The 10997-nt window shown below is 39.3% G+C and overlaps 2 protein-coding genes across 7 annotated transcripts in view; one reads left to right on the plus strand and one right to left on the minus strand.

Moving 5' to 3' along the window:
• The window catches only part of MCC (MCC regulator of WNT signaling pathway), a 195864-nt gene that overhangs the window by 180691 nt on the left and 4176 nt on the right, over positions 1–10997 (plus strand). For both annotated transcript variants that reach the window (XM_083351476.1, XM_083351477.1), the window contains 4 exons: positions 1256–1490; positions 2151–2357; positions 3434–3531; positions 10820–10942. In XM_083351476.1, coding sequence (XP_083207602.1) covers positions 1256–1490; positions 2151–2357; positions 3434–3531; positions 10820–10942 — 663 coding nt within the window. The remainder of the gene's footprint in view (positions 1–1255; positions 1491–2150; positions 2358–3433; positions 3532–10819; positions 10943–10997) is intronic.
• The window catches only part of DCP2 (decapping mRNA 2), a 79124-nt gene that overhangs the window by 34613 nt on the left and 33514 nt on the right, over positions 1–10997 (minus strand). The gene's annotated exons all lie outside the window — the stretch shown is intronic.

Here is a 10997-nt window from a genome sequence, read left to right on the forward strand (position 1 = left end):
CTAATGGATGACTTAACCCCTACCCATCAGCTGATTACAGGTCCTCAGGAGACAGCATAGTTTCTGCACAAGGGTGTAGAAAATGTGGAATTGTTTCTGTCTCTTTGTAGTAACAGTACAATTATGTTCAATAATGAATGTTAAGGGATGAATTGAAGAATCACAATTAACCTCTAAAAATCTTTTTTCTTGGATGACTAGAATGGCAAATAACTGAGAAATAACTTAGTTATCTAGAAATTCTGGAACATATTAACATTTATTTGAAATGTACAAACAGGATCGGATTGGCTATGTGTTCTAATTTGAGATAATGCATAAAAATTGTCAGCAGGCTTATGTAGTTAAATATGAAGCATTTGCAGTGCTAGTTTCTTTACAGTTTTAAAACACAATCATTTCTAAATCTAAATCTCTTTAGACTTAGACTTAGGTCTGTTAGCCAACTTCTAGCAATTTTGTGTTTTTTTTCCAGAAAACTATTTGTATATGTGTTTTATGTTTATATGAAGGAGCACTATAAGTAAATTATTACTAAACTTATTTTTGAAAGCCAGTTTGGTCTAATAGTTAAAGTACACTACTACAAAGCATGAGACTGTGAGTTCAAGTCTTAGCCATGAAAGCCAGCTGGATGACTTTGAGCCAGTCACTCTCTCTCAGCCCAATCCACCTCAGAGGATTGTTGTTGTGGGGAAAAGAGGAAGAGGAAGGTATGGTGGATACGTTCACTGCCTCAAGTTATTTGTAAAAATAGACAGGATATAAATAAAATAATAAATTACAATTATAAAATGTGAAAACCAAGCATTTCTGACTTTAGGTCAGGGGTGTCAAACTGGCGGCTTGTGGGCCAGATGCATTACGCACAGGCCATGCCCACCCCAGCTCCACAAAGGCAAAAAATGTTGCAATACGTCACGTGATGCAATTGAGTGGTGACACCCGTGCTTTAGATGATATTGGAGTATAGGTCATACTGATTATAGCATGTAGTTAAAGATGATGAAGTGATAAGCTTCTTGGCTTCTCTTTTGCAAATAGTCTATCAAGCCCACTTTTGTGTAAATCTTAAAACAAGAGAGGTCTTATTCATCAATTAAGTTATTCATTGACTCTTTAACACTGTTTTACTGAAAAAAATTTATCAATATCTACAGTGGGACATGTTTTTGTTTATTTCTTTTATTCTTATGCACATAAGAGGACTATTTAGATATATCATTGCTAAATGTGTTTTCCCTTTTTTCCTAAGTACTACTAGTTCAACAGCAAGCAGCTGTGATACAGAGTTCACAAAGGAGGATGAGCAGAGATTGAAGGACTACATTCAACAGCTAAAAAATGATAGAGCAGCTATTAAATTAACAATGCTGGAGCTGGAGAGCATCCATATCGACCCCCTCAGTTACGATGTCAAGCCTCGTGGAGACAGCCAAAGACTGGATCTAGAAAACGCTGTACTTATGCAGGAACTCATGGCAATGAAGGTATTTTATTTAATGATGTATCAGGCAAGGCAATCTTGATATTAAAAATTAAATTTATTAAATTTATATACCTCCCTTTCCCGAAGGACTCAGGGCGGCTTACAGGGCATTTAAAACAACCAGTACAAAAGTTAAAAACAAATTAAAAAAAGATTAAATCATCCCTAAAATTAAAAACCCCAGTTAAAAATTCTCAGCCTGGGCCAGAAAGCTCAAAGAGCCAGGTCTTCAGGTCCCGGCGAAATGTGCGAAGGTCGGGGGCAGTCCTAAGCTCCACGGGCAGCTGGTTCCAGAGGGCAGGCGCACCCACAGAGAAGGCCCTTCCCCTGGGTGTTATCCGCCGACAGTCTTTTATCGGCGGCACCCTGAGAAGACCCTCCCTGTGGGAGCGCACAGGACGAAGGGAGCTTGATGCCGGCAGCAGGTGTTCCCTCAGGTATCTTGATTTAAAAGTATAGCTGCAATAATTTTATGTAAAATCATTTTATTTTTAAACAATTTAACCCAGAACAGTGAACTATAGAACACAAAATAGACATATTTTTTGTACCTATGATTAAGAAGACCACATCTTATCAGATACAGAATAAATATTGCATGCTAGTTATGCGGAATTCGATCTGACATACTACTTTGATCTTGTGCTGTCTCCCCCAACAGGAAGAAATGGCAGAACTGAAAGCACAGCTGTACTTGCTAGAAAAAGAGAAGAAAGCTCTCGAGTTGAAGCTGAGCAGTCGAGAAGCTCAAGAACAAGCATATTTGGTCCACATTGAGCACCTAAAGTCAGAAGTAGAAGAGCAAAAAGAACAGAGAATGAGGTCTCTCAGTTCAACTGGTAGCAGCAGCAAAGACAAGTCAAGTAAGGTGAGTTACTGTCATACGGGTAGTCCTCAACTTACAACCATTTCTTAAGTAACTGTTTGAAGTTACAACGGCACTGAAAAAAAGGGATTTATGACTAGTTTTCACACTTAACGACCATTGCATTTCATGGTGACATGATCAAAACTTGGGCACTTGGCAACTGGCATGTATTTATGACAGTTGCACTGTCCCGGGGTCATGTGATTACCATTTCTAACCTTCCCAACTGGCTTCCAACAAGCAAAGTCAGTGGGAAAGCCAGATTTGCTTTACAATTGCATATGATTCACTTAACAACTAAAGTGATTTGATTAACAACTGTAGTATAAAAAAGGTCATAAAATGGGGCACCACTTAACAATTATCTTGCTTAGCAATGGAAATTTTGGGTTCGATTGTGGTTGTAAATCGAGGACTACCTGTACTTATTTGTATAGTAAGAGATTAGGCTTATTCAAATTTGTTGCAAAGCAAATATCAAATGCTTGAAGTGGGGAGAATTTTTGCCCTTGAAGACTGTAGGTAATGTTGCATCAGTCCTTTTGCTGCAATGGTTGCTGATTCATTATTGAACGATTTAAAGCTGCATCTTTGTTCTTTTAGTGTGGGGAACTACCTATATCCATATGCAGCTCTTTCTATTTTTAAGGTCAACATTGCAAGTTTTCTTACTGATGCACCTCCAAGATGCATAAAACTGAGTACTAACAATAGGAGCTTTTTTTTTTGCTAGTGCCTATTCTGTTATATTCCTTTCCTACTGTATAAATACATAGAGGATTTCGTGCATGCTACATTTAAGAGGATTTAAATAAATTTCTGTTGTCTTTTAAGTTTTAAAAGTGGCATTTGTGGATAGGTATTTTGAAAGGTTTTTATATCTCTTACTATTTTATTACATGTTTTTATTACGTGTTATGCTGTTTTTATTTGGAAAGTCTCCTTGAAAGAGGTTAAAATGGAGCCAAGTGACTGATAGTCAGATGATGAAGCTATGTTTTTATGATTACTATAAACTTTAAAATGTGCCTGGATTTATGTAAGGTAATCCTACCTTGTCTTGGTTAAATTTGCAGGAGTGCACAGATGGCACATCAGCATCATTAACACTAGCTGAGCTCAAATCTTACAGTGAAAGCGAGCTGACTGCAGAATTGGCAAATGCCCTCAGACGGTAAGAGAGATGTGTTCTCCCTCCCTTTTCTGAACAGAAAGGTGCTAATAAATCTATGAGTTTATAGCGGCCTTTAAATTAGTCAGATGTTCTTACTGTTCTGCAATTATGTAGTTTTGAAGTATCCATTTTCTCATTTCATATTCTGAAATGCTCATCTGCATGTCCCTCAGGTTTTCACAATATCTATAAACCAGCAGATTAATTATTGCTGTTAATTCTCACAACGTACATGAAAACTCTAGAGGACAGAGTAGGTGACTATGCTAATCAAAAAATCACTAGGGAGACTTGGCAAATTTAGAAATAGCATTCCAGAATTATCTCTGTTAGTTTAGATTCCCTGTAAGAATAAGCTGCCAAGTTTTATATTAACAGTAATTCTAGAAATAACTAAATAAAAAAAGAATATCAGCAGTACGTCCTATCTCACAAATCTTGTCAGTTCTTCTAAATTGCCTTCTAATTCTTGCCAGAGTGAAACAGTTTAATTATCTTACTATGCTATGCATTATAGTAGGCAATCCAGTCGACCATTTTATTACTCTTAAGAGCATAAAGGAACTACTTGCCAGCAGTTTGATGCTTTTAACTGTCATACTGATAACTTTGTCTGTTGTAGCTAGAAGGGTAAGACAATAGTTGCTGATATGCTCATACTAATATTTATATGCCATGACCCGAAAAGTTAATGGTATAACACGATATACCTATGTAACTCCTGTATTATGACAGCTGCATTGTTACAACATGTAGTCTTTGTTTAGCAACTATCTTATTCAGCGATTGTCTCCTCACAGGAACATCTGCCTGTCAGTTAAGTTTAGGTAGGGAAGGACTGATCCAGATCCTGTCTGGGTAAGCAATCTGGAGGGAGGAGCTTAGAATGGAACAATGGAAGCATTTCAAGTTGCTCCTCGGGTGCCTCTCCCATAGAGGTATTTTGGGGACTTTTTTCTCTGTAGGTTTCATATTTTAATTCAGTTTTTCTTTTGCTGACTTCTGCTGTCACATCAGATTTGTTCCTATTCTGTTGACGAATGGTCTGAGCCCCTTCTATACTTTCTGTATAACATTGGTTTGGGTTGAAAATAATAAAAGGAGTGGCAGGATTAGAAGAGATATCAGCTGGAATGAAAATAGGCTGAGATATTAACTTCAATATGTAGATAACACTACCGTTAGCCTTATGGAAATAGAAATAGAAAATAAAATTCTTGGATTAAAAGACTCCCTAGTACCATGGTCTGCAAGAAGAACCAACCATTTAGGAACCCCTAATATGAGCGGATGATTATTTAAAAAAAAACCAAACCTGCTATGATTGACAAGGTTGTAGAAAGTAGGAGAAGAAGCCAGCAGTTAAGATGGATGGAGGAGATCAAAGAAACTACTGGAATATTCCTGGAGGAGCTGAGTCAAGTCTAATTCAGTGGCACTTTGAACCGTCCCCAGTCTATTGGAATGTCTTTGGTATTTGCAGTGGAGGGCCATATAGCTTGTTCAAGAATTAGGGAAGACAGTTAGAAATCTAACTCTTTTTGTGACCAAGACTTGCTTTCCTTGCAAGCAAAGGAAGCATTATAGTTATTGCAATATACGTATTCTAGCTTATCGTAATGTGGATATTGATAGTACCACTTGCCTATCCTAAAATAACAGTATGTACTAAACATAAGATTATTTTGGCATGAGTGTTAAGTATAACATTGTTCCTTGAGAACAAGTAAGCTTTCTTCTGCAGTCATAGATGAGAGATGCAGGTTTTGCTGTTTCTTTTTTATATATTGGGCTTTATAAATTCACTAACAGGTCAGGAGCACAGAAGAGCAGTTACTCCACAGGGAACAGAAAGGAGCGAAAGATCCTAGAGGGAACAATCATACACAGGCAGGATGGAAAGTAAGATGATCTAATAGAGAGGAGGGGGGGGTTTAGGAAGGGAAGAGGATTATTGTATCATATTTCTAGGATACTATTAAAAATGCATGAGAGCAAGGACTGGATTTAAAACCTTTGAAACAAATAAGACTAAAGGACCTCTCTATCCACGTTACACACAGTTGTGCGTGAGACAATATCTATACATCATTTTAAAAAGCTATTCAATATGACAAAGAAGTTAGCAACCAGAAATACACAGTACAGTGGTTTTCAATTTTAGTTCTCTAGGTCTGGGTGAGATCTCAGAATGCAGAAAAATTCTATTTAACTAGCGTGCTCTTGTGAAAATGTCAGCAGAAAAACTAAAGCAAATGAAATCCTGAATCAAATTTGAAAATATTGTTGCCCTACTTTAGCAATCTCACCCTGCTGCCAGCTATGCTAAAAAGCTTACCATGCATGAAAGGACTTGCGTCAGCTCACCCCGGACCTACCTAGCACCCAGGTGCAAAAGTTCTACTGCAAACTGCCACCCACAAAAGCTCCTGCTTCTCCTGGTTTCGCTTATCTCTCTGCAAAGAGCCACCACCAACCTGTGAGTCCTTCTGCCAAGGCTCACTGCTGCTTTAAAGCAGCTCTCTGGTCTTTGCACCTTGGAGGCAAGGCAGAGGTAAGTGGTAACTGGGCAGTTGCAGGACATATGGAGAAACTTTGGGGTGTCCACAGCTGAAGTTCCACTCCTTGCTCTGGTCCCGGGGTGCACCGTGGACTCTTACTTTGGGAGTTCCTGCCTGCAAAGCAGCCTCACGGGATGGGTCTGCCCAGGAGGAGGCAGCACTGCCACTGCTCAGGATCCCTGTGGCAGTTTGCCTGAGCTGGGCAGGACTTGGGCATGTGAGCTTTGCAGGGCTTTGGCTGTAGGACAGATTGCATCTCCCAGACCAGCCCGCAGTTGGATCAGGCAGGGAGGAAGGCAAAGAAAATGAGGAAGGTCAGCTGGCAGTGGTAGCCAAGTCATCGGCTTCTTCATCTGCGGAAATGCCGGGTGCCAATAAGACAAAGATGGGGGAAGGGGCTATGGGGGGGAGGAACTCAAGGGCTTTTGTTAATATTAGATTGACAATTGGCTACAACAAAAAACTGAAACCAAGAGATGAAACCTAAGACTACCTCACAAATTTCTTTTTTCAACTATAAGCTAATTTGTAAATAAAAGTATGTGGAGTAGCTTTTAATTCTCCATTGAAAGGAAAGAGGTTACATACTGATGAATACTGATGTCAGCTTAAAAGTAGTTCATGTTTAACAGCTGCCTCATACAGTGACGGTGTGCAAAAAGAAATGGCAGCAAACCTCACATTTGTGACCTGCACAGCTTTGTAAAGCAAAGGAAAGTTGAAGTAAAATCATATGCACAGTCATGTTCAGTTAGCAACTGCTTAATGACTGAGTTGCTGGCTCCTATTATGATTGCTCAACAAGGACTACCTGTGTATACCAGTTTTCCATCATAAAAATTTTTTTGTGCCTTTGAGGAATTGAGCAGCATATGGTTTTTTATAACATGAAAACTTTGATTCCACTTGTAAAACAATAACAGGAGGACGAGAAGAACTAAATTCTAGTAGAAGCTATAAATTAATAAAAAGTGTAATGAAGTATAAAAAAATAAAAAGCATTATGGAGAAAGGTAGGCTTGTCAAAAAATTGAAATAATCTGGCCTTCCTTTCCTAAGAAAAATTATATGGTACAAATGAAGAATTTATAAAATATAAACTTGAATATTTATATTGTTTTTGGACTGTAGATAGATTCCCAAGGAAAAAAAATATGTCATTAATGGAAATGATGTTCCTCATAATTACATACAAATTCCCATTAATATATTACTTTTTAAATACCTTTCATCATTTTTTTAAACTGCTGCTTGTCACAACAAGGCTTGGAAGCGGATCCTGGCCATATTATTTCCAGAAAGCTTTAGTTTCTGACATTTTGAGGGACTGGTGGCAAAGCTATCTGTGACCCAAGAGCAGAGACCCCCAACCTTTTGAGCACCAAGGACCGGTTCTGTGGGGTGTGGTTTCATGTGCTGCTTGTATCCAGCGGGTGGGGCTTCACTTGTTTGCCCAGCCTGATTGCTGGTATGCTGCGGTCCAGTGCCGATCCAGGGGGTTGGGGACCCCTGCCCTAGAGAGAGATACTGCCCACTGGTGATAATTCTGAGCTCAATTGGATCTGCTGTGGTTTAGTGCAATTTCTCTCTTCAGTGTGGGTATTGTTGTTAGTTGCGGTCGTGTCTGACCCATCGCGACCCTATGGACAACGTTCCTCCAGGCCTTCCTGCCCTCTACCATCTTCTGGAGTCCATTTAAGCTCACGCCTACTGCTTCAGTGACTCCATCCAGCCACCTCCTTCTCTGTCGTCCCCGTCTTCTCTTGCCCTCAATCTTTCCCAGCATTAGGCTCTTCTCCAGTGAGTCCTTCCTTCTCATTTAGGTGGCCAAAGTATTTGAGTTTCAATTTCAGGATCTGGCCTTCTAAAGAGCAGTCAGGGTTGATCTCCTCTAGGACTGACCTGTTTGATCGCCTTGCAGTCCAGGGGACTCGCAGGAGTCTTCTCCAGCACCATAATTCAAAGGCCTCAATTCTTTGGCGCTCAGCCTTTCTTATGGTCCAACTTTCACTGCCATACATTGCAACTGGGGAGACCATAGCCTTGACTATACACACTTTTGTTGACAGGGTGATGTCTCTGCTTTTTAGTGTGCCGTCTAGATTTGCCATAGCTTTCCTCCCCAGGAGCAAGCGTCTTTTAATTTCTTGGCTACAGTCCCCATCTGCGGTGATCTTGGAGTGGTGATCTTGGGTATAACTAAAGGTAATCTCTCCAGGTATTGATTTTAACAAACTGGTGCAGAGCAGAGCTTTGCATACAGCTCTACTCTGTACTTTTTCTGACCTCTACGTGTTCAGCTAGGAGTTATGGAGAAGTTATATTTGTGTTGGCTTGAATAGACCTAAAAGCTCCTGGCATGAGCTGGGTGCTAAATGAAGCAAGGTACCAGATTCCATTGATAGCTGTATTTGGTTTTGATCCAACCCAAGCACAGGATCCTTCAGGCGCCTTAGTGAATTCTTGAAAGCATTATATCTTTTAGTAATATGTGCAAAAGCTACTCCTTAGAAGTAGCTCTCCTGTTATACTTCCAAATCTGCCATATGTGCTAAGCCATGGATTAAACCCTGCCCCTCAGTTAAATTAGATCAGTCTCTGACTCAGATAAAGGGTGTTTTTTAGTCTGCCTCATTCTCTCTAATTTCATTTATAGAGGTTCACCTCCTTAGCAAACTTGCTTTACAGGTTGATTAGTGATGACAACAATGTTTAAGAGGCATGCCTTTAAAATATCTGTTGCTCAAGTGAAATTTACTAGAAAAGGCAGCACGCTTGGCTTTTGGCATTGTAGACAGTGCCACCAGGAGGCCAGATTAAGGCTGCAGTTGTAAATAAAAAGTTAACGGCTAATGTTGTACAATTGTACTGGCTGTTTGAAAATGATGAGGGTTCATAGATTCTTTTTCAGTATTGCTGCTCTGCTGTCTTGTTGTAGCCATTCATTGTTACAAATCAAAGTTTCCAAAGAAAAAAAGATAATTACAATTAGAAACTAATTTGAATGATATCTTTTAATAAGTTTAGGACCAAGCTTTTGCTTTATTTTGACAAAGAAACTATTTTTTGGCATTTGGTAAGATAGGACAGTCTTGAGCTATAAGAACTCTCCAAAACGGAAGTATAACTTTCAACTCTGTGCCGGTATTTGTACTGTGCTTGTTGATGATTCAGATACAATGATTAGTGTGTGACAGAAGACAGGTAAACTTCTCTGTAAAGCAGCCATATCATTTTTCAGGCTTGTGTGGAATTCAGACTAAAAATGCAGTTGCTTTAAAGAGGGGGCTGCTTGCCGTCCTGCACTTTCTGAAGTACCTCTTAGATTTAGCTAGAGATAGAAAACTAGGTACGTACTTGTCAAGTCTGACTTGCTTACAGTTTCATAAGAAATGGCTTGGCCATCTTGGAATTGCTGTATAATGAAAGTCATAATATAAGGCATTGAGAGCCAGTGGGATGTACTGTTAAGATGCAGGACTGGCACTGAGACCAGTGCCACCCTTACCCCACTAGCACAGTCATTGCCTTTAGGTAAGTCATTCTCTCCCAGCCCAACCTGCCTGTTGGGGAGTATAGGAAGAGAAGCCAGTATATCCACCACCTTGAGCTCCTGAATAAAAAGGTAGGATATAAATTAAATACATACATACATACATACATGTAAATTTTTAGATTGCTAACAAAGAATTAAAGGGAGACTGATATGCATTTCAAACTTATTTGTTTTCATCAGTCAGCCATACCCTTCTGAGATTCTAGCTGACTGATGAAAACAAATAAGTTTGAAATGCATATCAGTCTCCCTTTAATTCTTTGTTAGCAATCTAAAAATTTACATAAATATGAGCTGTCACTGTTGTGACTACTGCCTGACGATGGCCTTCGGTTAGGCCGAAACATGAAATAAAGATTTGTCCCATGTTTGGGTGGCCGGCATGACTAGAAGCCAAAGGCGCACGGAACGCTGTTACCTTCCCACCGTAGTGGTCCCTATTTTTCTACTTGCATTTTTACGTGCTTTCGAACTGCTAGGTTGGCAGAAGCTGGGACGAGTAACAGGCGCTCACTCTGTTACGCGGCACTCAGGATTCGACCCGCCAAACTGCCGACCTAGAAAAGCAATTGTGTTAGCAATTAGCAATAGTATGTAATAGCAGTAGCATCTTCCATACTGAAACAGCTTTGGAGTGACTCATTAGAGTCCTGCTTGTGGTTATCATTTGGACTCTGTATGTGCAGCTCTCCAGCAGTGTGGTACTTGCAACAAATATTGTTGTTATATAATAGTATTATGAGATCTGTATCACAGAAAAATGGTCCATGCTGCCACCCCTTTGTGCAGCTTCAAACCTGAGTCAATAAGTTAGATAAGATAACCCTTATTGTCATTTTTTACTGTGGCTACACCGGCACACATTAAAAATGAGTTTCTGTTGCTTGCTCTCAAAAGTGTACACATACATAACACACATATAAACAGGCTATATACAACATATATATATATATACATACCTTTATATATAGATATAAATATAAATCACTGTCCATCTTGAATACATAAAGAAGTTAATTAACATATAAACAACACCAGTATTACTGTGGCTTCCATGCTATCAGAGTAATGCCATGTCACTCAGATTGCAGATGATAAATAAGATTTTGTTCAACTTATTTGCCCTGGAAACATCATTTGGATTGATGGTACTATGCTTTGTACTTTCCAGAGAAAAGAAACTGAAATCCAGAGTGCAGGAGTTGGTGAGTGCCTTAGAAAGACTAACTAAGAGCAGCGAAATTCGGCATCAGCAATCTGCAGAGTTTGTTAATGATTTGAAAAGAGCAAACAGGTAAATGGTTCCTCCAGTCAATGGCAACATACTATATGTAAAGTAAAGTAAAGTA

The sequence above is a fragment of the Vipera ursinii genome (assembly GCF_947247035.1).
Source record: "Vipera ursinii genome assembly, chromosome: 2".
NCBI lineage: Eukaryota > Metazoa > Chordata > Lepidosauria > Squamata > Viperidae > Vipera > Vipera ursinii.